General features: G+C 55.0%; 3 protein-coding genes across 5 annotated transcripts in view; all 3 read left to right on the top strand.

Moving 5' to 3' along the window:
* The window catches only part of SCN4A (sodium voltage-gated channel alpha subunit 4), a 46,282-nt gene extending 42,084 nt beyond the window's left edge, over positions 1 to 4,198 (top strand). For all 3 annotated transcript variants that reach the window (XM_067716849.1, XM_067716850.1, XM_067716851.1), the window contains one exon: positions 787 to 4,198. In XM_067716849.1, the coding sequence (XP_067572950.1) occupies positions 787 to 2,012 (1,226 nt within the window). In that variant the 3' untranslated portion in view covers positions 2,013 to 4,198. The remainder of the gene's footprint in view (positions 1 to 786) is intronic.
* A 3,777-nt stretch (positions 4,199 to 7,975) lies between these two features.
* On the top strand, positions 7,976 to 11,476 carry CD79B (CD79b molecule). Its single transcript, XM_067714912.1, has 6 exons — positions 7,976 to 8,078; positions 8,720 to 8,770; positions 9,791 to 10,102; positions 10,303 to 10,421; positions 10,701 to 10,742; positions 10,864 to 11,476. The coding sequence occupies exons 1-6, from the start codon at positions 8,012 to 8,014 to the stop codon at positions 10,960 to 10,962; spliced, it is 690 nt and encodes a 229-aa protein (XP_067571013.1). The 5' UTR covers positions 7,976 to 8,011; the 3' UTR covers positions 10,963 to 11,476.
* Positions 11,477 to 19,119: 7,643 nt separating this feature from the next.
* LOC137212938 (somatotropin) lies at positions 19,120 to 20,758 on the top strand. Its single transcript, XM_067717141.1, has 4 exons — positions 19,120 to 19,537; positions 19,741 to 19,857; positions 20,086 to 20,247; positions 20,523 to 20,758. Exons 1-4 carry the CDS (start codon positions 19,391 to 19,393, stop codon positions 20,721 to 20,723), a joined length of 627 nt encoding a protein of 208 aa, XP_067573242.1. The 5' UTR covers positions 19,120 to 19,390; the 3' UTR covers positions 20,724 to 20,758.
* The last annotated feature ends 5,022 nt before the right edge of the window (positions 20,759 to 25,780 follow it).

Genomic DNA, 25,780 nt, shown 5'->3' with positions numbered 1-25,780 from the left:
TCATTCAGGGAGGCCCGGCGCTCCCATCCTCATGTCCACACACAGACCTGCTCACGCATCTGCCGTGCTCACACTCACACATACGCACACGCGTGTGCACCTGGTGTCTACACTTAATGCGCAAAAGCACATACAGTGGGCTCCCAGGCAACCTGTCACCTTCACATGCATGACTACACCTGAGAAACATTTACTTGTCCAGTGGACGCACACTCAGGTGCCCGTGTGCTTCGAGAAAAGCATAAGAAGATGGTTCCAGTATCCCTACACACAGGAGAGCTGTGTGTCATTGTGATAGTAACTAGCTATCATTTATCAATCATATACTATTTGCCTGACACTGTGCTATGCACTTCACAGGCATTAGCTCACTGAGCTAATGTCCTGAGGCTGGTACTGTTGTCACCTCCATTTTACAGGCGAGGAAACTGAGTCACAAACCAATTAGGTGACATGCCTGAAGTCACACACCCAGAGCTGTCCTCCCCCGCCCTCTCATCCATGGCATCTGCAAACAGCCTTAGCGATAGGCCTACCACCATTCGCTTTGACACGTCCCACCTCCATGCAGCTGTGTCAGGGCAAAGATGGAGCCCAGACCCCAAGACCCCTGGGAGAGCCTAACGGGTCAGGCCATTCGGGCTGCGCTCTGAGCGGTGAGCTTCTACTGCTCCTTTCTGGGGAAGAGCCCAGCGGGCTGGGCCCCCCTGAGCCGCGCATGCCCCCTGCTCCCTGACCCAGCCGCCCACCCCGAGGGCAGCAGTCCTTACCGCTTCCTCCCTGCAGGCCTCGCACTCTCTGACCTGATCCAGAAATACTTCGTGTCACCCACGCTGTTCCGTGTCATCCGCCTGGCGCGGATTGGGCGCGTCCTACGGCTGATCCGAGGGGCCAAGGGCATCAGGACGCTGCTCTTTGCTCTCATGATGTCACTGCCCGCCCTCTTCAACATCGGCCTTCTCCTCTTCCTGGTCATGTTCATCTACTCCATCTTCGGCATGTCCAACTTCGCTTACGTCAAGAAGGAATCGGGCATCGACGACATGTTTAACTTTGAGACCTTCGGCAACAGTATCATCTGCCTCTTTGAGATCACCACGTCAGCCGGCTGGGACGGGCTTCTCAACCCCATCCTCAACAGCGGGCCCCCCGACTGTGACCCCGCGCTGGAGAACCCGGGCACCAGCGTCAGGGGCGACTGCGGCAACCCCTCCATCGGCATCTGCTTCTTCTGCAGCTACATCATCATCTCCTTCCTCATCGTGGTCAACATGTACATCGCCATCATCCTGGAGAACTTCAACGTGGCCACGGAGGAGAGCAGTGAGCCTCTCGGGGAGGATGACTTCGAGATGTTCTACGAGACGTGGGAGAAGTTTGACCCTGACGCCACGCAGTTCATCGACTACAGCCGCCTCTCCGACTTCGTGGACACCCTGCAGGAGCCGCTGAGGCTCGCCAAGCCCAACAAGATCAAGCTCATCACACTGGACCTGCCCATGGTGCCAGGGGACAAGATCCACTGCCTGGACATCCTCTTTGCCCTGACCAAAGAGGTCCTGGGAGACTCTGGGGAGATGGATGCCCTCAAGGAGACCATGGAGGAGAAGTTCATGGCTGCCAACCCATCCAAGGTCTCCTACGAGCCCATCACAACCACCCTCAAGAGGAAGCACGAGGAAGTGTGCGCCGTCAAGATCCAGAGGGCCTACCGCCGGCACCTGCTGCAGCGCTCCGTGAAGCAGGCTTCCTACATGTACCGCCACAGTCAGGACAGCAGCGGGGACGCAGCACCCGAGAAGGAGGGGCTGATTGCTGACACCATGAACAAGATGTATGGCCCTGAGAACGGGAACAGCGGTTTGCAGAGCAAGGGGGAGTGGAGGGGCTCGACATGGGACCCCAGACCTGCCCTGGGGCTCCTGTCCATCAGACCCACAGACACAGCCCTCCCTCCCGCCCCACCCCCAGGGCAGACGGTGCGCCCAGGGGTCAAAGAGTCTCTTGTCTAGCAGGTGGCGGTGAGGTGGCACAGCCCCAAAGCTCCCCCGTGGCGCCTGCCCCTGAGGGAGCTAGGGCTTTGCGTCTGGGACTGATCCAGCTCCCTGTCGGGGACAGGATTTGGCCGTGCTGGGCTGTCACCCAGGCCGTGGCAAACGGGAATTGTACCTGAAGTCTCCACTCTGAGCCCGAGGCTGCTGCCTCCGTGATTTCACCTTCAAGTTGCTCTCACCTCCTCCGGGGCCCTGCTGCCCTCCTCATGGCCCCGGGGGAGGTTGGAACATCAGAATCTCTGCTCCCCACTTGGGGAGGAGCCGGCCTGTGATGGAAGGATTGGCTGCCCTCCTGCCACCAGAGTCTTAAGGGCCACTGACCTCTCCCCAGGAAGTGGCTCAGGCCCCCCCAGCTCCCTCCAGGACAAGGAAGTCTTAACTTCAATGAGAGCAGACGCCTGACCCCAGGGCCCACCAGCCCTCCCCTGACTCTGGGTGCAGTGTCACCCTGCCAGCTTAGGAATTCTCTGGAAAAGGAAAGCATCACTGGTCCAGGAATGGCTCCACAAACCTGATGGGCCACTGGATCCTGACTCATTGGGCCGGTGTGACCCCTGACACCCTTTCCAGATTTGCCCATTGCCCAGGACCCTGGCTCCCTGGCTGGCCCCTGGGAGAAGAGCAGAAGGGAGGATTCCATTTGGGAATCGTCTTTTTCTAGAAAGCACGGATGGGTAGCACAGGTTGGATCCCACCAGCATATCGCTGCACTGGGGGCTTTCTTGGCCGGAGCACCCAGATCTTGGGTGGTGTCGGGGACCCTGGTGCTCAGGAAGAAGGTTCCCTTCCCTCCCTCCTTCCCTCCCTCCTGCATCAGCACCACTGGGGCTCCTGGCAGCCGCCCCAACCGCAGAGGTTTCCTCCCCATCCTCCACCACACCTCATCCTTTTCCCCGCCTCAAAGTGATCCTAAGAATGTTCTAGCTGAGCCCACGTTCGAGATTTCCACACTGGGGCAGGCACTGCTTACCTGGCTCAGACCCAACCTTGCAACTTCCTGCCACCCGGAGAGCCAGGCGGCACTTCTGCTGGCGCCGCTGGCCTGGGCATGGCGCTGCCGGTCCTCCGCCGGCTGCCCTGCCGAGAACAGGCAGAGGCTGAGCTCGGAGGAGGGGGTGAGACGCAGGCTTAGGGGTCACTGGATTTACTCATCGGTGTGTGTGTGCCTGTGTGCCAGCGTTATACCTCTGTGTATAGCTGTGTGTGTGTGTGTGTGTGTGTGAACCGCCGTGTCCCTCAGAGCCTGCATATGCATGTGTGTATGGGTATATTTGTGTGCATGTGTGTCAGTGTGCCCCGCAGTGTCTGGCTGGTGTGTGTGTGTGTATGTGTGTCTTCTCTGTAGGCCTGTCTGTGTGAGTGTCCCTGTGCTGTGTGTATGTGAGTGTGAACACAGGTGGTAAGGTTTGCACATCAAGTCCCCCGTTGCCCTTAGTTCCTCTTCTTTTTCTTGTTTCTCGTGAACAGTTTGATTAAAACTCAGGAAGCAGCAAAACCTCCAAAACAACCTCTGTGTGTGTGTGTGTGAGTGTGCGTGTGTGCGTGCGTGTGCGTACACGCGTGTGCGTGTGTCCGTGTGTGCGTGTGTGTTTACGTCTGTGCTCGCCCGGAGGCCGAGGCCTTCCCTTCCGTCTGCCGCGCTCGCCGGCCCCCTCACCACCCTGCCTGGGCATCCCTCTCTCTCAGCCCCGTGAATCTACTCTTCTGCCCTCCTCCACTTCTCTTCCTCACACCCACCGCCCAGCCCTGCTCCCCGGCCCCGCCTGGGTCCTCTCTGGAATGAGGCCCCCACTCCTTCCATCTCTTCCTGCAGCAGTTCTGGCTCTTTCTTCAGAAGTTCATCCTGTAGGGGTCAGCCTCCTCTCTGACCAGCACTCCGACCACTGCCTTTCCCTCCTCGTTGGGGCTCTGACTAGTGAGGCCCCAAGAGCCTCGGCCCCTGCTGGACTGAACTCTCCACGGGACCGTGTGCCGATTGCAGAGCCAGTGTGGCTGAGCGGGGTCCAGGCCTCCCCCTGCCTGCAGGCTCCTCCCCTGCAGACCCACACCCATTGCACCTTGTCCGGGTGGGAACAGGCCCAAGCCAGGCCAGTAGACAAGCCCCTTTGTACAGTTCTTATAATAAACCTCTCCGGTGCCTCTGACATGTGGGCTCTCTCCTTCTGTGCTTCTGCGTGCGGACATCGACGGGAGCTGAGGGCAGCAAGAAGGGCTGGTGGGGATTGAGCCAAGTGGGGAAGACTTGGGGAGCTGCCAGGGATTGGGGAAGCCCCAGCTCCCTCCTCTGGCTCCGTCTGGCTGTCTCCTGCCCCCTCCAGAAGGAGACTGGGACTCCAGCCTCACAGCTGGAGTCCCAGAGGCCAGATGAGGTCGAGTCGTGCCCCACTCCCTTCACTCCCCTAACAGGCAGCACCACACTGCGTCTCCCTGCCCACGACAGCACCCAGGAAACGGGTGTTGGGACCCGTGTCCCCAGCCCCTCCTCTCCAGAAGCCCCCATAACTTCTCTGCCCCTCAGAGGCCCTAAGGTGCCTATGGGTACACGGTGTGGCCCCTCCCTCTCCCCAGAGGTACAATTCCCCCAGGATGCTGCCTCTGACCCCTGACCCCAGAAAACCCAGGGTCCCATGGACCTACGACGAAGAGTAATGTTATGTAGTGAGCTCCGGCCACAATCCCAGTGGGTGAAATATAATTTTAGATTTAATTTTGTTTTCTGACAGCCAAGGCTGTATTCCTCCGAACTAGTGAGTATTAGTCCCTTTCAGGATTTCTGTATCCCCTTTTCCTGGGTCCTGAGGTTACATGGCACCCTTGGGGGCTGGGTAGGGGAACCACCAGGCCACCCCGACATCCCTCAGCCATGTCCTTGAGCCCCTTCCCACAGTGTGGTTGTCTTTGCCTGCAGGGGAGGGGTCTGACATCCCCGCAGGGTTCCCTGAGCCCCCCACCAGGGTGCTGACCTCCCTCCCAGAGGTGGGGGAGGGGCTCCTTCTCACATGAAAGTTCTCCAAACCTCGCCCGGGTCCCTCTCTGGCCCCAAGGACAGGAGAGCTTGAGGGTGCCCTGAGCCACCCTTCCCCTGAGCCTTGAATGGTAAAAGAAAAAAGACAAAATCCTGGGTGAGAAACGTAGAAACCAAAGTTCCTATTTCAGAATCAAGACCCTCCCCCAGTTATCAGTCCTACGCGCCACCTGCCTGAGGGTGAACCTGAGTCCCTTCAAGGCTCACGACCGCCCTATGAAGAAGGTATTATTACAATTATTTCTGTTTTACCCAAATGAGGAAACTTGGTCTCTGAAAGGTTAAGCATGGGTGTTGCTTAACAGGGGTGCCGTTGACATGTGAGACAAGGAAATTCTGCTGTGTGGGAGGCTGCCCCTCCCACGGCAGGGTCTTCCCTGCCCCCTGGCCCATGAATGCCAGAGGTGTCCGTTGGTCATTTGACCTTGGCAATGGCCCTGGAGCATTTGTGGGGCAGGACCACCCTGCATTGAGAAGCCCCAGGTGACTTGAGGCGGCTTCCCGGTCTCCTGCAGGGTCAGGATTCACACCCCAATCCTTCTGCGCCTGCAGGTCTCCCCTGGTAACAACAAAACAAGTAGCGTCAGTAGGCGAGGGCTGGGGGGAGGGGCAGAGGTCAGAGCCTTTCTTTCCAAACTGAGGTTCTGTCCTCTCCCACCACCCCCCAGGGTTACTGGGGGTCCCTGTCCTCTTGTTCCCCAAACCCCCAAGCTCCATGTCCCTTCTCCCTACACCCCCATCTCTTATTTTGATGCTGCCTTCCTGGAAAGGTGGGGTGAGGGCTGCCTGATGTCGGGGTGCACAGCCCAGGGCAGCCGGGGGCAGAGGCAGGAGTGGGCTTACGAGGCCTCCTGTTCCAGGAAAGAAAAAGGCGTCACAAGCCCCGAACAGAGCTCAGTACTGTTGTCCCTGGGGAGGGAACAGCATGGCCCCAACTGTGACAAATAACCCTGCAGGTGGTGGGGCCCCCATTGCCCCCACCCACTCCTGGCATGAATGGGAATGAAGTCCAAAGGACACATCTGCATCCCTGCCCACGGGAGACGCAGATGTGCATGTGCTTGGAGGACACCTACTGCGCCCCCAACCTCCGTGCCCCCTAGAGTCACCCTGGGCCGCAGGCCCAGCTCCTGAGCAGCCCCACACCACACAGCCCGGGAGCACACCCGTCTCAGCAGCTACATGCACGCACACACACACACACACGTGTGTATCCCAAGCCTTCTCCATCTTCCCCCCAACTTTGGGGGACGCTAGCCCCAAAGCTAACCAAGGCTTCCATCACCAGGGGGTACTTTGCTAAAGGAAGAGACCCCTGGATTTTCCCCCATTCCTCTGGGGGAGTCTCCAACCTCCCCCACCAGGGGCCCATGGTCCCCAAGCTGACCTCAGGTGATGTTTATATTCCTGGGCTGTTTGTTCTGTGAACTGAACATCTGACACCTTTTCAGAGAAATGTGTTTTTTTTTTTTTTTCATTTGGAACATCTGGAAACAACAAGAACATCTGGGACTGCCAGGAACGAGCTGTTCCTTGGAGGGAAACTTAACCCTCCTGTCCCCGCTTTCCACAGCTCCAGTCCTGGCCCGTACTCCTCGGGGGTGGGGGTGGGGGGGTGGACCCCACCATCCCAGGTGAGGCTTATGCTCAGGACTGAGGGGGCAGCACCCAGACCTCTGTCTTCCTCACCACCAACCCTGGCCTAGGAGGTGGGTCCATGTCTCCCTGAACCCAAACAGACCTGCCAGCAGCACAGGCTGCTTGAAAACTGGCAGGTGGTAAGGAAAATATGTAGGCAGAGGACACAGGATTTGCATCTTCCTTCCCCTCCTGGCAGTTGGAAGAAGACAGAGAGTGAGGGGCCAAGAGAGAGTAAAGAAGCTTCCATAAAACATAAAATTCAAGAGTGGGCTCAGCTGTGGGGCTGAGGGATGCAAGCCTGCCATGTGCAGCTGTGCAGGTTGTGCACTGCACAAGGGCACCTCCCCCACCCCGAGCCCCCAAGGGATGAGGGTTGTGTCTGATCCAGGGGCAGGGGCACAAAGTTGAACTTAGACAAGCTCCTAGACTTATGATTCCATCCACCACTCTGCTGACTGGCGAGACAAAGCCAGAGATCCTTTTTGTTTCAGAACCTGAAGACTCCCCCATACTAGCCTCCTGTCCTCTGCCCGAGACCCCTGGAGCTGTGGATAACACTTCAGTGCCCTGTGAGTCCCCTGATTGCTGAGTGGTGGGTTTTCTCTAAGCTGTCAACACCTAAGTCCACCTTCTCTGGCAGCTCCCAGAAAACCCTCCCACCAAGTGAGGGAGGGGCCCTCTCGCCAGGTCCTGGACCAGATCTCCCAAGCGGCTGCTACTCTTGGCCTGTTTTTGCTCAAGAACCGCTGTGGTTCCTTTCCTCCCCAGGGTCAAATCTCCATCAACCCCCAACATGGCCACCTGCACTCCAGCCAAGAGGCTGTGCTCTGGGCCCATAGCTGCCCGCCAGCACCCCTGCCTCAGCCTTCCTGGGTGCCCCTCTTCCCACAGGGTGTAGGCTGGTCCAGGGTGGAGAGGCCGCGCTCGCATTCATCCACAGGACCCATGTGTATTCAGCTAAGTGTGAGGTGGGAGGCTAGGGGGCCCCAGGGCACGGGGATGGGGTGGGGACGCAGAGGCCGCCGCCACCCGGGGCGTCCACCGCGGACCCTGCTGTAGTGCCCGAGCTGGGGTGACCCTTGAGCCTTAGCAGCACAGCTGACAAAAGAGCCTGCCCTCCCCCAGGGTCCCCGGAGAGCTGGTGCCTCCCCTGGGTCCCAATTTGCATGGCAGGAAGGGGCCTGGTGGGGAAGAGGCGGGGAGGAGACAGGCTGCAGCCTGGGCAGTTACACGTTTTCCCCCCAGGAGCCTCCGCTGTCACGGGCTTGGGGCAGGAGACGGAGGGGTGAGCATGGCGGGGCCGGCGCTGTGTCCCGGGCTCAGCAGCTGGTTGGTGCCTCTGCTGCTGCTCCTTTCAGGTACGGCCCGAGCCGAGAGGCCTGCTGGATCCGCTGTTTCCACTGGTTCTGTCTCCTGCTCTCTCGTCCTCCTCCTTCTGTCTCTCACACTTTTCTGCCTCCTGTCTCCCTCTGACAGCCCTGGGGACCGGGTCTGTGGGTATCAGCCATGCTGATGGCTCAGGGCTCCGCGGCCCCAGCCCCTCTCCCGCCCGGAGGGTGTCAGGCTGAGCTGGGCCTGAGGGGTTGGTGGCTCTGACCGCAGAAGAGCTAGGCCCAGGAGAGAGAAAGAAGAGTGTGGTTCACCCCCAGGCCGTGGAGGGCACTGCGTGGGGGGCGGGCAGTGGAGAGCTGCCCCCAAGCAGACCTGGGACAGGCATGTTCCAGAAGTGGTGCCCTGGTCTGGAAGGTGGTGGAGCCCTCCAGCTGTAACTTCCCTCCCGTCTCATCCAGGCACAGCTCAAGGTCAAGGGCAGAAGGGGGGCTGGGAGTCGGATCTTCTGGTGACCCCACCCCGCTCTAGTCTCTCCAGAGCAGGGCTGGGGGAGAGCTGAGGGATCTTGATGCTGATGTCCTGGGCGGGGAGGAAGTGGGTCTGGGAACGCAGGGGTGGGACAACCAAGTCCCAGTGACCGGCCCGCCCACTTCCTCCCACCCAGCAGGTGAGACGGTGCTGGAGGCCAAAACAGAGGCGCTTTACCGGAATCCCAAAGGTCAGCAACTTCCCCCGCCCATTCTGGGGACAAGTATGTCTGTGTCCAAAGCCGGTCACTGTCCTGTGTGCTGTCTCATGGTTGCCCTTGTGCCCTTGTGCCCCCTGGGTCTCCCCACCCAGGACTCCCATCCCCAGGCCTCCTTAGGGTCGGCCTCCCTCTGTAAGACCTGGCTCTGAAGTACCTCCAGTCCCCCCTCCTCCGCTGTCATCCTCATTAAACATCAGTGCTCCAGTCCCAGCGATCTGGGGCAGCGCCAAGCCCAGGGCTGGAGTGGGGGCCAGTTGGAACCCCACTGAGGACTCAGGCCCATTCTCCCTGGCTGGGGAGTTGGGCTTAGCCCCGGCAGGAGACCGTAATCTCAGGGACCCCGACAGGTCGCAGGGGTTCCTAGGGGACCACTGACTGGGAACCAGGCAGGAGGGAGGCTTCTTGGAGCAGGTGGGCGGGGACATCATGGCAAACTGAAGAAAGAAGGCTTAGGAATAAAAAGAGGAGCAGGTCCGCACGGAAGCGGGGAGGGAGGTGATGGAGGAGAGACGGCCAGGGGATTGATGTGGGAGGCCTTGACTGCCAGGCTAAGGATTTGCGGGGTGCCCCTGAGGATTTCGGGCTGGTGTGGGTAGCCCAGGGCAGGGAGAGGTGAGAGCACCAGGCCAGGCTGGAGGCTGTGCTATGGGCCTTCTGGCCTCATGGGGTGAGGCTGGCATCGGGCTACTGTAATGGACATGGAAAGGAATCAGAAGGTTCCAGGCCCTTCTAAAGGAAAATCAGGCGGGAAGGGTAGGCCATCAGGAAGGGGCGGGGTCCGGCGGCTTGGCCTGTGGCTTCTCACGTGGCTCTGGCTCTCCCACACCTCTGCCTCATGTCTGACCCACATCCCGAGAAGCAAGGACAGACAAGGGGGCTGAGCCGGGGGTCAGTGCTGCCCAGGACGGGGGCCCACGGCCGAGGGCCTGAGTTCGGGCCGACGGTCAAGAGGAAGGAGCGGGATTTTAATCCCAGCCTTGGCGCCCACAGGAGGCTCGTGTTCCCAGATCTGGCAGCACCCACGTTTCGTGGCCAAGAAACGGGGCTCCATGGTGGAAATCAAGTGCCGCCTGGAGGACTCCGGCAGCGTGAGCTGGCTCCGGAAGCAGGAGGCGGACTCGGAGGCCAAGCTACTCCTCCCCGAAAAGGGCCGCATCCTCCAGACCCACAACAGCAGCGAGGCCACGCTCGTCATCCAGGACGTCCAGTTCCCGGACAACGGCATCTACTTCTGCGAGGTGGAGTGCTCGCAGATGCCCCCAAGGACAGAGCGCGGCTGTGGCACCGAGCTTCGGGTCATGGGTGCGTGCGGGGCCCGCCCCCCAGCCGGGGAGGAGAGCGGGTGTGCTCGTGGAGCCGTCCACACCCACCCCACCCCAGCCCGGACCAGTAGGGGGGCCGCAGTGTGGCGGTGACTGTGGCCCTCGAGCACCTGGGAGAGCCGCTGAGAAGCAGGTCCTGAGGGGCGCAGGCCTCACCGCCCCCGCCCCGCCTCCCCCCAGGGTTCAGCACCTTGGCGCAGCTGAAGCGGCGGAACACGCTGAAAGATGGCATCATCATGATCCAGACCCTGCTCATCATCCTCTTCATCATCGTGCCCATCTTCCTGCTGCTGGACAAGGTGACCCTGGGGGCCGGGGAAGCAGCCACGGGGCAGGCCGGACACGGGCAGGGTCTCCATCTCCCCAGCCCCAGAGCCTGCCCATCGATTGACCGATTCAATCACTCCTTTATTCATCAGCTGTTCTCGCAGAGTGCGCCTCACCCCTGACCCCTGACCCCTGACCCCTAGCCCCTGACCCTTCACCCCGGGCCAATCTCCCCGGCCCTCCCCAGCCTGGCCCAGCAGTGGATGGGGTGGGGGAAGCTAACACTCTGCTCTCCGTCCCTCACCCGCCAGGATGACAGCAAGGCCGGGATGGAGGAAGATCACACCTATGAGGTAAGGAGTGGGGTGGACCCCGCAGCTCCTGGGGCCGTGGGGGGCAGGGGGGGCGCTCAGAGGCCCCATCTGTGTGCGCTCAGCGAGTGGCCAAGGCCTGAGCTCCGCTCCGTGTCCCCAGGGCCTGGACATTGACCAGACAGCCACTTACGAGGATATAGTGACGCTGCGGACAGGAGAGGTGAAGTGGTCGGTGGGTGAACACCCAGGCCAGGAGTGAGAGGCCGGCCCTCCCCAAGCCCCTGGGCGTAGCCCGCTGGGCCCTCACTGACTGCTTCAGAGCCGCCCGGCTCCCAGCCCATCCCCTTTACCCTGAACCCCCTGTCCGCCTCCAAAGCTGGCCCACCAGGTCCGCCTGCCCCTCCAGCCCTTGGTCCCCATCTCTTGCCAAAGGGACTGGAGCGGAAGGGCCACAGGGCAGTGATTTGGAGCAGGGAGTTCTCTGGGGCTAGACTGGACCCAGCCTTCTGGGGGTGCTATGCGGGGATCCATCCCCTATTCAGGACGGGGAAGGCAGAGACTTGCCTGGAACCTGCAAATGGACTCAGAACGGCCCGGTTTCCTGTAGAGCCTGGGAAGGGCCCTGGCCCACCCGCATGTGGCTGCAGCTGGGCCACCGAGAGCTTCATCCCTCTCCCATCCTCTCCTGCTCTCTCCTGCCGTCCCCCACGCCAGGGGGCTGCTGGCCTTGAGCCCTTTCTCCCACGGAATAAACAATGTGTCTTGAGAAATGACACACAGGCTTGTGACATCTGTGGTTATGGGGTGGATGAGAGTACCTGTTTGGGCACAAATCTTTGGGCACCCATGGACCCATGGGGTGTGAGGAGGGACGGCTGCCATGGGGCTCAGAGCCCTCTCCAGGGCTCACTCACTGCTTCTCTCTGACGGCCCAGTTGGGACCTGTGGCCATGTCTCCCGTTCTTCCCCTGCTCTCTGACCCTAGTGGGGCCCTGAGCAGTGGAGAAGGGCTGAATGGACTGGCCCTTCTTCTCGGCGGGGATACCCTCACCCTGCCTTCCCTTCAGCCGACAAGCAGCACTTGAGTCCTGCTCTGTAGGGCAGAGGTCTTAGCCCTAGAAGAGTTTGCCCTCCCCCACCCACCCCAATCCTCTTGTCCTTTAAGGCCCTCCACCTACAGGAAGCCCTCCCAGAGTGCCCAGTCCCTGCCTAATCCCTGTTTGGACCCTGGCCTCTCCAGCTCTGGCGTAGCTACTACCTTGTGCTGCCCATACCGGCCTTGTTCTCGTTAAATTAGAAGCTCCCTGAGGGCAGGGTTTCCCCTGACTCCATCACACACCCCCTTGTCCCCTACCAAGCCTGGATATTTTTTTAAATTTGACCCAGAGCTATGCAAGAGAGATTCCTAAAGTGGGAAGCTCTGTGGTGGTGAAATCTGGGCATCCTTAGGTAACCCCTTCAGGCTTTCCCAGCACAAAATCAGAGGCAAAATGGTCCCCAACCTGCCAGCTGCGGGAGCGACAGAGAGCAGCTCAGGGCTGGGAGCTGAAGTGAAATTAACCTCTGTGTGCAGAGCCAGGCTGAGCTCCACTTCCTGTTGACCTTGGGGGGACCCCAGAACACCTCTTTGCCATGCATGCTCTGGATTCAGATGGGAAAAATCCCTGCCCTCAGGGAGCTGCCAGTTTAACTGGAGAACCAAGGCCAGCATGGGGGGACCAGTGAGAGCAGCTCCCCCTGGCATTCCAGGTGGGGCAGGTGGCCAAGGCCCCCAAGCCTGGGGTTTCAGGTCCATCTCTGCGTCGCTCAGCGGTGCCCACTCAGAGCCAGGCAGGGCCAAGCCGGGGCGGGCCTCCTCCCTCCCTGGTGTCCGGGCTGCCAGAGGAAACTGGCTTGTTTTGGCATCTGTCTCCACTGAGCTGCAGCCCTTCCTCTCCTGCTGCTTTGCATAGTGGCGCTAATTCTGGCCTCGACCTCCACCAGGGACCCTGGGCAGCCGGCTGGGGGTGGGACAGAGCCTTCACTTCTCCCCCCCCACAGCAGGGTCTTCCCCCTGCTTGGGGCTGCCCTGAATCTGGGGAGGCCTTGGCTTTTTTGAAAGACAACTTAATATCTTTGAATAACTGAGTTTCTCTAATGCTTTGAAGTACTGTTGGCAGAGAATCATCTGAGCAGGGAGGCCTGCCTCGACCACCCGACACCCACCCCGCAAGGGCACCGCCTTCATGGTTACGATGTAGAAGCACTCCCTGGTCCGTTCTTCTGTCTTAGAGGCTTACACTACGGGTGTCCCCATGTCCAACTTATGGGTCCCTGGCCCCCAAAACTGACAAGCAGCGGAAACAAAGCTGGGTGATGCTGGTGGGGGGCGATGAACGTCTCAGATCTCGCTTGCTTTAGCTACAAAACGGGAATCATAAATCTTATCCAAAGGAGCTGAACCAGATGCTGGTTTTTAGAAAATTACCCTACAGTAAAATTGACTTCGTTTTCTTTTCATGAATTTTAGATTTACAGCTTTGTATAACCACCACCACAACCAAGTTACAGAACGTGAGTCAGACTCTTTTGCTGGGTCCCCCAAATATTTATATATTGAGAATCTCTTAACTGCCAGTAAGATTTTCTTGAACACCTCCATATTCCTTTACATGAGCTTGTCCCACCGTGACCCTGGAAGCGGGACAGCTGCATCCCAACTTTAAAAATGTGGAAATCGAGGCCCAGGGCGATGATTACCATAATTGGCCAAAAGCCACACACAGATCTTCTGACTCCAAACTCAGCATTCTTTCTACTACCTCACAGCTGCCTCCCTCGAAGGACCCTGAGCCAGAGCAGGAGGAGAGCCATAGGGAGAGAATCCTGGGGCAGCTCTGCCATCGCCCTTGTTCACAAGTCGCAAAGCCCTGAAGGCCCCACTCCTTCCTGATAGGCCAGGATATTGAGTCACTGGGCCATCCTTCCAGGAGTCCAGCTCTGGGCCCCTCTTCCTTTAGAATGCAGCCCCGAGGGCCCTCGGTGGGCACATGCCCTGCTGCCCACTGGGGGAATCCAGCCCTGTCCCCCGGGGCCTGGGGTAAGCACAGGCTGGTTCCTCCTCCGTTCTAGCTTGACTTCCGGCCCCCTGGCTGCAGGTGTTGCTAGGCCGGGGGTGCTCTGACCCAAGGGTTTGGGTGTTTTTCCAGCAGAATTGGAGATTAGAGAAAAACAAAACAAAACTCGGAAAGCTGCTGCTGTTTGGGTGTCACTGGACCCCCAGCAGGTGGGCAGCCGGCTCTTCTGCAAAGGGCCTCAAAGGCCATCCAGCCGGGGGACCAGGGACTCTGGTCCGCGCATGCTCTGCTCTCTGCAGGCAACCTCAGCAGCTGGATTCAGAGCCCACATCTGTGAAGTTTCTGGATTTGTATCTGCTCTCCAGGCTGCGCCTAGTTACGGTGCCCTCGGGAACTGCTATTGACTCAGGAACACACAAAACCCAAAACCAACAAACCTGCCACTTGGGGACACCTCAGCGGCCATCTCCCACTCCAAAGCCTTTACCTGGAAACTTAGGTGACTCCACAGAAAACAAAAATTAACAAAACTGAAACCCTGAATTCAGAGTGTAGTTTGTTTAAACACAGGTAGACAGATCCTAATGCACAGATCAAATTAATTAAAAAAAAAAAAAGACATCGTTCTCTCGGCCCTAAGAGCACTTTCTCACATGGCAGGAGTGGGCGGGCCAGATGCCTCGTGAGGTCCTGTTTGGGGCTCGGGTTCTGCAGGTTGTGGGTCTGTGTGAACATCTGTGTGTGCTCACCCTCAGCATGTGCATGCTGCCCTGTCTCCTTTTTGCATTTAAATGTGTTCAGGTGCGTATTGCTGTGCATGGCAAGACCCCGTATGTTCATTTTTTCTGTACTTGTTAGGTTAAATTCATTCTACTATGAGGAGAACATCAAGACAAGTCATGGCCTGTCTTGCCATTTCTGGCCGGGGGGCGGGGAATATTTGAGTTCTTCCCTTGGCACTGTCCTTGCATCCATTCAACCCACTTAGCAGATGCTTGGTGAGCTGCTAGGCCTGGGATGGTGCCAGCTGCCAGGTCCCCCCACTCCCCAGAGCTATGCTCTCACCTCTGTATCTTAGCTATTTCTCTCATGGTGGTTTTCACAATGTGAAATTTCTGTATACATTCTATCGTTCTGTATTTATTTGTTTGCTGTTGTCTCTCCTGTAGACTGTAAACTCCAGCAGAGAAAAGATTGTGCCCTTTGTTCATGTACGTATAATGAACTGGTACAATACCTGGCACATGGAAGGTACAACAACTGCTTACTGAATCAGTTAATGCAGGAAAAAGAGAATGCGTGAATGAGTGAAGAGACGAAAGGCATGAACCCAGCCTCCAAGGGCTTACATTCCCTTAAGGGGAATAAGATGTTCACAAACAACCACAGAATAAGGTAGGAGGCAGAAGTTATTTCCAGCTGACAGCACCAATCAGGAAAGCACCTCAGACTTCCCACAGCTGCTGGACACACCCCGGTATTATTATATTTCTTTTTCAATGGGCTTGTCTCCCTGGGGAATAAGCCCCCAAGTGGAAATTGCTTAGTAGGTCCCATGATGTAGATTGTTTTGCTCTTCTAGAGTGTTCAGAGATCCTCACCTACTGTAAACAACATCCCCATCAACCCACAGGAGTGCCTGCCCCCATCCTGCCCCCCCACCCCAGAGCCCTCCAAGGCCCTTCCTCCATGCTTGAGCCCTCTGGCAAACTCAAGGGTCCGATGAGATAAAGGAAGTGAAAACGTGATGTACACTGAAATGTGCAACACAAATGTGAAGGATGATGTGGCTTGGTTCATTAAATCGGGCTCCATCGAGTTGTTTTTTTACTGCCTCTTTTCTTGGTGTCTGTGGACCTCACTCTGGGCTGAAGCTCCTTGCATTCAATTTCCCCCAAGCTTCATTGAACATCTTCTGAGTGGGGACTTGATCCAGCCCTGCTAGCTTTGCACTGAGGATAGTGCTTCCGCGCCCAGCGGCGCCACTGTCTCTCCTAGATGAAGCTTCTAAAGAGCTCGTTGTGGCGGGAAGACTGGGGCCTTGGGCTGCCGTCTTTTAGGAGCTGAGAGACACCTGGCAAACTACTTATCTCTTCGAGCCTGAATGTCCTTGTATGCATGCACCTCCCCCTCTCCGCATCACTCAATACAGTGCCTGGCACATGGCAGGCACTCAGAAATGTTGGTCTCCTTTTCCACCTCCCCCTGGAGAAGCCCTTGGGAATCCCCACATAATAGTCTCTAAAAACATTGACCCAATGAGCTGTGATCAACGCGGTCATCAGACTCATGCTGGAATCAAAGACAAAGTGGAGCATATCCTGGGGGCAATCCCAACCTCTGGCCTCAAGGAAAGCAGGACAGAGCTAGAGGTGGGAAGCATGGACCTCAAGTGACCAGGGGAGAATGGAAAGAGCTGCCCCCAGTCCCTCTGTGGCTCTCCCTAAGGCAATCATGACTCTAAACAAGGAGATGGCCCCCAGCCGCGTGGACTTGAACTTCAGAAGTGCTCCTGAAGCCTGAAAGAGGCCCCTTTCGGATCAAGAGTAGATCTTTGAATTTCCACAATAGATACGGAGAACCCCAGAGATGGTCAAATCTGAAAATACGAAGGGCTTCCAAACACACTGAAATTCATGGATTCCAAGCTAATGGAGGATTCATCCCGAACCCTTCGAGGATGACCCCGGAGATGCTGATCACAGCCTGTCCTCACTGGCCACCGTGCAGAGGCCATTGTGGAGCAGCCTCTGAACCTGGAGAAGCCAAGGGTCTGGCCCCAGGTCGTGCCCCAAGAAGGGGTGAGTGACTCCCTAGCAAGAGCAGGAAAATCCCAAGTCTAATTCAAAGTTTATCTTTTACTAGCAATGAATTATGTATGTGTCTCCATCACTAAAGACCCTGGAAAAGACCTTTTCTAGACTAGAGAGAAGGGTCACCAGTATCCACCCCTCACCCTCCAGTTCTTCCCTCTTTGGGTCCGATGGCTGCCACCGTGGTCACCTTTAAAACGGTGTATCCCGGGGGTTCCCAGAATCCTGTGGGCCAACCGGAAGTGGGTTGGTGAGAGGGGACTCTCCCCTGCTCTGGCTGGTCCCACCTGTTCTTGGCAGTAACCTGCCTGGCAGGGAGCCTCAGCCACACCTCACCTGTGCCCACCTTGTGTGGCTCTCGAGTGGTCCCCAAGTCGGGCTCCTGCACCCTCAGTCCTAGGGGAGGCCTGAGCTTCTCCTGTGGTCCACAGTTCACATACTAGTCCCCCCAGTATTAGCTAGAAGTCTGTCACGAGAGGTTCCACTTCAGTGTCCCTTCCCCCAGGTGACCTAGAAGGAAGAAGTGGCGGAGGACACAGGAGGCTGTGTGGGGCTTAGAGACCCTCCTCCACTTCCTGCCCGGCTCCTCCCCTTTGGTGGCTCTGGAAGGAGAGGAAAGGGGTGTCCTCACCTTTCCTGTGGCCCCATCTTCCTCAGAGCCTGTTTCTTTAATGACACTCCCTTCTAGTCCTCCTATGGTCATGCCTGGGGACAATTCCCACAGGTCCCAGTGCCCTCCGTAGCAGATAAAGAATCAGGGGCACGGTCGGGCGATGGTTCAGGAGCGATGAGAGAAAAGAGAGCTCTATCTTCTGGTCTTAAAGGGGGAGATGGCAAGGCACAAGCACTCAGATTCTGGACCATGGGGGTGTGACTTTTCAGCATTGGTTGGCAACACTATAACCAACCACCTCTAGAAAGTTTTGCTCATTCGTTCGTTTGTTTCCCCACAGGATCAAGTGCTAAATGTTCTTAGACTCAAGGGATGGAAGGTTTAAACGGAGGGCAATATGTTCTTTCCTGCTCTTATCTTGGGGGACTATTTGACGCTGGTGACCTCCAGATGCTGAAATAGCCCCAACTCTGGGCACCAGGAGGTGGCAAGCCTGCAGCCCTAGCCTTCCTGACCCTGGCCTAGCCCTGCTATGTGGTCTCCGCCATGCACCCCATGTCTCTGGGCCAGTCTCACCTGGAAAATGACGGACAACAAGCTGACTCTTAAGGGAGGACAAAATGAGGCAAAGGGACTCTTGTGATTAGGGGCAGGACGCTTGTGATCAGAGGGATTTAAACGTTAAAAAACAGAGTGGCGCCCACCCAGTCCGCGTTGAAGAAAGGGCTTGGGGTGCTGCAACGTGGGAAGAGCAAGGATTTGGAGATCTGCTGCCTTGGCTGGGGTAGCTCATGTAAGTAAGCCTCTCTGAGCCTTGGTCTCCTCCTCTGTAAAATGGGGTGATAATACTTCCTTCACAAGATGGTCCTGAGGGTCTAATGTGAGGTTGCATGGGCTTGCTCTTCACAACCTGATAAGCTCTATACAAATATTAAAAGGAGGAGAAGAAAGACGGGGAGGAGACTGCAATGACTGGAGAGGGCATCTTTCTGGGTGCTGTGCCCAGAGCTCCAGTGCTGGGGGTGGGACTCAAGTCCTCAAGGGCTCTTCCAAATTTGAGATTCACTGACCGTGACAGGGCTATGGGAGGAAGCAGTTGTAAGCAGTGTCTGTTCCCGGGATCTCTGTGGCACATCCAAGGAGCAGGGACAATGCCTCAAGTTTTGGTCCTTTGCCCTATCCACCTGGGGGAGCCCCTATGCTCCGGCAAAGGGGAGGGCAATGTGTGGGGCTGGAGCCCTCTAGCGGTCAGGGTTAGCCCTGCATCCAGCTACCTCAGGCTGGATCAGGCGGCAGGAGGATGGTGATGGGGCAAAGGTGGAATCTGTGCCCAGGAACCCCAGAATCTATTGTTATCCTTGGCCCCCTTCTCCCAAACACACATTCTCTCTGGTGGATGGAGGGGAGCTGTTCAGGGAGGAGGAAAGAGGTAGAGAGTGAGGAAGCATCCACATAGCTCTCAGGGTACCTCCATCCTGACGTAGCCCTCCTTTAGGGGACCAGCTTGGGCCCTCCTCACCCTGGGGGACAACCCCGCAATGACACCCTGCCACAGTGTGCCTGGACTCGGGCTACTCCCTTCTGCTACCTCCCCCTTAAAAAGAGGACGGATTGGGTGGTCTCTCAAGCTGAGACTCTGTGCGTACAGCCCTCGGGACAGGTGACAGTGGAGAGGGGAAGATGACAAGCCTGGGGGACATGACCCCAGAGGAGGAGCGGTAACAGGATGAGTGGGTGGGGGTTCTAAATTATCCATTAGCCCAGGCCCGCCGGTGGCCCGTGCATAAATGTATAGAGAAAATAGGTGGGGGCAGAGGGAGAGAGAGAAGAGGCCAGGGTATAAAAACGGCCCACAAGGGACCAATTCCAGGACCCCAGGACCCAGCTCCCCAGACAGCTCAGGGTCCTGTGGACAGCTCACCAGCGTAATGGCTGCAGGTAAGCACCCCTAAAATCCCCTCGGGCTCGGTGTGTACTGAAGGGTGATGGGAGGGCCCTGCAGAGGGACGGGGGCACTAACCTCGGGCTTTGGGGCTTCTGGATGTGAGCACAGATATCTACCCCCAGACACGTGACCAGGTTTGAAATGTTCTCATTCCCCGGGGGGAAGGGGCGGTGGAGGGCTGGCAGGGGAACCAGGCCTCTTGCTCTCTGGACCCCTCCCTCTCCGGCCCTCCTTGTCTCTCTCTAGGCCCTCGGACCTCCATGCTCCTGGCTTTCGCCCTGCTCTGCCTGCCCTGGACTCAGGAGGTGGGCGCCTTCCCAGCCATGCCTTTGTCCAGCCTGTTTGCCAACGCTGTGCTCCGGGCCCAGCACCTGCACCAACTGGCGGCTGACACCTACAAAGAGTTTGTAAGCTCCCCAGGGATGCGTACTAGTGGCGGGTGGCAGGAAGGCCTGAATCCGTGCCCCCTCCACGTAGTGGGAGGAAACTAAGGAGTTCAGAGGTATTTTATCCGAGTGAAGATGCTGTCATAAACGGAGGGGGGTTCCTAATAAAGCAGTGAGGAGAACCGCGCAGCAGCCTAGACCCGGGTGTGTGTTCCTTCTCCCAGGAGCGCGCGTACATCCCGGAGGGACAGAGATACTCCATCCAGAACACCCAGGCTGCCTTCTGCTTCTCGGAGACCATCCCAGCCCCCACAGGCAAGGACGAGGCGCAGCAGAGATCGGTGAGTGGCCACCGCGGACCGAGGAGCAGGGGCCTCCCTCATCCTAAGAAGGCTGCCCCTTCTCTCAGCATCGGGCCTTGGGCTGTCTTCTCCCCGAGGAGGTGCAGGGTGGTGGCTGGTGGCGGAAGGTGACGGATGGCGGAGGGAGGCCCGCGGCTGCCCCCCTCCCCCGCCCCCGCCACCGACCTCGCGGCGCCCACCGCCCACCACCCACCCATCCGCCCGCAGGACATGGAGCTGCTCCGCTTCTCGCTGCTGCTCATCCAGTCGTGGCTCGGGCCCGTGCAGTTCCTCAGCAGGGTCTTCACCAACAGCCTGGTGTTTGGCACCTCGGACCGCGTCTATGAGAAGCTGAAGGACCTGGAGGAGGGCATCCAGGCCCTGATGCGGGTGGGGATGGCGTAGTGGGTCCCCCAGGCTGGGCCCACGCCCGCCCTCTCCTGGCTTAGCCGAGGGATGGGGGGCTCCCGTGGGCTGGGGGAGAGAGGTGCCTGCTCTCTCTGTGGCAGTCCAGCCTTGACCCAGGAGAAATCTTTTCCCCGTTTCCCCTTGTGAGTCCTCCCTCCACACCCTTCTCCAAGCCTGGAGGGGAGGGTGGCAAATGGAGGGGACAGGAGGCAGCCGCTCCCAAGGGCTCCCTGTCTGTCTCTCCCTCCCTTTTGCAGGAGCTGGAAGATGGCAGCCCCCGGGCTGGGCAGATCCTCAAGCAGACCTACGACAAATTTGACACAAACATGCGCAGTGATGACGCGCTGCTCAAGAACTACGGGCTGCTCTCCTGCTTCAAGAAGGACCTGCACAAGGCTGAGACGTACCTGCGGGTCATGAAGTGTCGCCGCTTCGTGGAGAGCAGCTGTGCCTTCTAGTTGCCGGGCATCTCTGTTACCCCTCCCCAGTGCCTCCCCGGACCCTGGAAAGTGCCACTCCAGTGCCCACCGTCCTTTCCTAATAAAACGAGGTTGCATCACATTGTCTGAGTAGGTGTCATTCTGTTATGGGGTGGAGCGGGGCAGTACAGCAAGGGGAGGGTTGGGAAGACAAACTGCAGGGATCCTCTGGGCCCTATGGGAACCCAGATGCTGAACGATAATTGACCCAGGTCTTCCTGGGCTAGAAAGAAGCAGACACATCCCCTTCTCTCTGTGACACACCCAGTCCATTCCCCAGGTCCGTAGTCCCAGTTTGCTGGGGACTCATAGGTCAGGACCACTCCCCTCACCCCACCCCCAAAGTACTTGGAGGCGTTTCTCTCTCCCCCACCAGAACCACAAGACCAAACCTAGCCCCCAAGGGTGGGAAGAAATAAAAGCAAGACAGGCTATTAAGTACGGAAGTCCAGAAAACGCCTCCAACATGTGAGGAAATCATAGAACTACCTTTGTGCAGAAATTTTAAGGTGAATACACGTTCAGCCCAACCACCCTTGGGAAATGGGAACAATGCAAAAATGGCTTTGGGACAAACAGAACCAGAACGTTTGGGATCTGAATTGGGGCAAGGGACGTGGAAGAGAGACTCTAAATTGAGGGTTGCAAATTCAGCGCCAACAGGTGCCAGGTAGGTATATACATAAGTAATAAGGGCTGCATGTGAAGGGGGAAATAGCAACTAGCTCTCAGCCTGCTTGTGAGGGATACAGCACAGAGGGGTGAGGGCCAGAGCAACCTAAAGAACTCAGGCCCCAGCTAAGGATGGGGCCCATCGGCCTTGCCAAGACTGCAGGAGCAGTGCTGCCAGACCTTCCGATTCTTCGAGACAGACAGGACATCCAGACTTTCATGTAAAATCTCATGTTTAAACATTGGCAACTAGTTCTTATTGAAAACACTTTAAGGGCAAAAGTTAACCCAAACACATGTGGTCTTCAAGCTGTCAGTGGACAATTTGTTCTTAGAGGAGTGGATTGGGATAACTTGGTATAAGGGAAAGAATCAGAAAGACGTGGACTTGAACTTATGTTCGGGAAGAAATTACTTAACCTCCCTGAGACCCAGTTTCCTCACCGATAAAATGGAGATAAAATAGTGTATTGCCTTACAAGGCGTATGTGAGGATTAAATGAAATCAGGTTTCTGAAGTGATTGACACAGTACAGCACTCAAGAAGTTGCAGCTGGTTTTGCAGTGAATTGTGGGGTGCTCTGTGTTTTCCAAGGGAATGTTTAAGTACTTGTTATTGAATCACATTCTGTTTTCCTAATGGCACCTCAGATGTTTCTTTCTTTTTTATTTCCAAATGAACTTAAAAGGGCAGCTTTAGAGTTAAGTTTTTAGTCACCCAATCACCTTGGCTAAGTAACTAGTGATCTGTAAATTAATAGTTAGATGCTCAAAGTAACTCTATCATCCAAACATGATTTTACAAAGTCAATAATTCTTTCACAATGCAAATAATCAATAAATCTTCCTGAAAAGCCCAAAGTTTTACATGCCATAATGAATTTTCTTCAAAATGGGACTCACGTGTATTCATTTTGGATATTCTACGTCAAGTAACTAATGGAAATGTAAACTTGGGGAGTGGTTGAAAGTTGGAATAATCAGAACCCTGGAGCTCCATTTCTTAAACTCAGAAACTATTCCTCTGCCTTAGGTCATTTTTTTTTTTTTCCTTAGGTCATTTTTGTCTGACTTTTAAATCATGGAGTTTTGGAGTTAAAAGGGCCTCACAGGTCATCCTAATTCCTTCTAATTTAGGATTCTTACCCTATAGCCTCTCTCACAGATTGTACTCACTTGTGTAGCACTGGTGTCAAGGGAATTAATATTTCCCAAGGTAATTTATTCTATTAAACCCCTTTGATTTCAGCAAAGTATTTCTTACATTCAGCTGAAATCAATGTCCCTGTAATATCCCTCATTTGACCTTAGAATTATTTGCATATCTCATGGTCTTTTAGAAGTTGATGTATTAAGCACAAATATTATTATCTATTGGCTTGAATAAGTGTTTTAAAAGGAAAGTGAGGGGACTTCCCTGGCGGTCCAGCGGTTAAGACTCCATACTTCAACTGCAGGGGACAAGGGGTCAATCCCTGGTCGGGGAACTAAGATTCCGCCTGCGTGTGGTGTGGCAAAAAAAAAAGAAAGAAAGAAAAGTGAGCCATCTTAAGAAGTGTGTGTTGAATGAATGTGGCAGGAGAGGGGTGCCTGCAGAGAGGGGTGTTATAGCCACTAATAAGAGGGTTCTAAAGTGGGGTTGTCATGCCAGCAGTAGACGGCAGAGGGAGCCACACTCCAGAGAGCTTCCACTCAGCTCCTTCCGGGTGGGCGCAGCTGAATCAACTCAACCACTGCTGGTTGAGAATTACGAAGACGCTAGTGGATTTTGCAAAATTTTTGAATTTAAAAAGACCTTAAAGACCATCTACCCTAAACTCTTTGATTTGCCAACTGTTAATCTCCCTTTCAGCTCTCCAGTTAGGCGTTGGATGGCAAACTCGGCTGTAAATTAGAAATGCCGGGGGTGTGTGCCGTAGCCTTCACTCCCTGAGATTCTGACTTTAATGGATCTGGGATGGGATCCGGACAAGAGAATTTTAAAAACTCCCCAGGTGAGAAGGCTGAGAATCACTGAGTTGGGACCACAAAGATGAAATGCACGTGTCCACAGGTATTGTATTGGTAAAAGGGGGCAAAAGGAGATGAGAGACCTGGGCCAGTTTCGACACTTTCTGTTTCCAGTTCTAACCAGTCAATTTAAAAAATTCTAATAAGCCAGTAGCAAAAAGACAAATACTGGATGATTCCTCCCATGTGAAGTACTTTGAGTAATCAAATTCATAGAGACAGAAAGTAGAATGCTGGTGACCAGGGGCTGGGGGGAAGGGGAATGGGGAGTTGTTTAACGGGTAGACTTTTAGTTTTGCAAAATGAAAATGAGTTTCTGTTGTGAATTACACAATTGTTGTGTAATTCACAACAATGTGAATGTAGTTTTTTTTTTTGTTTTTTGGTTTTTTTTGCTGTACGCGGGCCTCTCACTGTTGTGGCCTCTCCCGTTGCGGAGCACAGGCTCCGGACACGCAGGCCCAGCGGCCATGGCTCACAGGCCCAGCGGCCATGGCTCACAGGCCCAGCCGCTCCGCGGCATGTGGGATCTTTCCGGAACGGGGCACGAACCCGTGTCCCCTGCATCGGCAGGCAGACTCTCAACCACTGTGCCACCAGGGAAGCCCCACAACAATGTGAATGTAGTTATTATTGAACTGTGCGTTTAAAGTGGTAAATTTTGTTACGAATATTTTACTGCAATTTAAATTTTCAAATTGAGGTATAATTGGCATAAAACATTATTTTCAGGTATACAACATAATGATTTGATATTTGTATATATTGTGAAATGAGCATCACAGTAAGTCTAGTTAATATCCATCAGCATACATAGTTATAAAAAATTTTTTCTTGTGATGAGAACTTTTAAGATCTATTCTCTTAGCAACTTTCAAATATGCAGTACAGTGTTAACTATAGTCACCATGTTGTATATTACATCTGAATGCCTAATTTCAAATGTTTAAAAATTATTTTCTAGTGAAAAAATCTTCCCCAAGGTTAAGATTAGTGAGATTTGCAGAAGAAAGGGTTCAACAGGCAGAGCTCCAGTAATCCTAGACCCCTTGGAATAATGTTTTTCTGATGCCATGTAATCTTTTAAATTTAACCTGAAATGATCAATCTGAGTTCCTCCCATCATTATTGCTGAAACACATATGGTGAGTTTTGTCCTTTTATACACATTTGAGAGGACTTACACTTTGCCCTTGCTTCACAAGTCCTCAGAATTACAGGACCTGGGCTTCTGGGATAAGCAAAAATGATACGGCTTTGTGACTTCTTTAATTCAGGCCCCGGCAAAGCTGAGAAACATTTTGAGTGATACCAGTATTAGGGTGACCAGTTCGTACAAGTTTGCATGAGACTTTCTCAATTTTAGTGCCAAAAGTCCCATGTTTTAGGAACCTCTCTGCTCAATGCAAACTGGGACAATTGGTCCTCCTACTAGTAGTCCCAAATCTTAGGGAACAACAACAACAACAAAAAAAAAATGGGAAAGTAGAGGAAGGAAAAGAAATGGAATAGAAAAAGAGGAAGAGAGAACACAATGGAAAAAGAGAAAGGAAGTATCAGTGGTGTATATGACTTTTGATGGCCCTCAGTCGTTGCCGTGGATTTCTGACTTTTTTTTTTTTTTAGTATTAGGGGTTTTTAAAAATTAAATTTAATTAATTTTTTTATACAGCAGGTTCTCATTAGTCATTAATTTTATACACATCAGTGTATACATGTCAATCCCAATCGCCCAATTCAGCACACCACCATACCCCGCCCCCCGCCCCTGCAGCTTTACCCCCTTGGTGTCCATATGTTTGTTCTCTACATCTGTGTCTCAACTTCTGCCCTGCAAACCAGTTCATCTGTACCATTTTTCTAGGTTCCGCATACATGTGTTAATATATGATATTCGTTTTTCTCTTTCTGACTTACTTCACTCTGTATGACAGTCTCTAGATCCATCCACGTCTCAACAAATGAATTATGGTTATCTCAGGGTATATGCCCAGTAGTGGGATTGCTGTATCATATGGTAATTCTATTTTTAGTTTTTTAAGGACCCTCCATACTGTTCTCCATAGTGGCTGTATCAACTTACATACCCACCAACAAACAGTGCAAGAGGGTTCCCTTTTCTCCACACCCTCTCCAGCATTTGTTGTTTGTAGATTTTCTGATGATGCCCATTCTAACAGGTGTGAGGCGATACCTCACTGTAGTCTTGATTTGCATTTCTCTAGTAATTAGTGATGTTGAGCAGCTTTTCATGTGCTTCTTGGCCATCTGTATGTCTTCTTTGGAGAAATGTCTGTTTAGGTCTTCTGCCCATTTTTGGATTGGGTTGTTTGTTTCTTTAATATTGAGCTGCA

This window comes from Pseudorca crassidens, chromosome 19, assembly GCF_039906515.1.
Source record: "Pseudorca crassidens isolate mPseCra1 chromosome 19, mPseCra1.hap1, whole genome shotgun sequence".
NCBI lineage: Eukaryota > Metazoa > Chordata > Mammalia > Artiodactyla > Delphinidae > Pseudorca > Pseudorca crassidens.
Note: the sequence above shows the minus strand (reverse complement) of the source record. Positions and strands in the feature narration are given on the sequence as shown.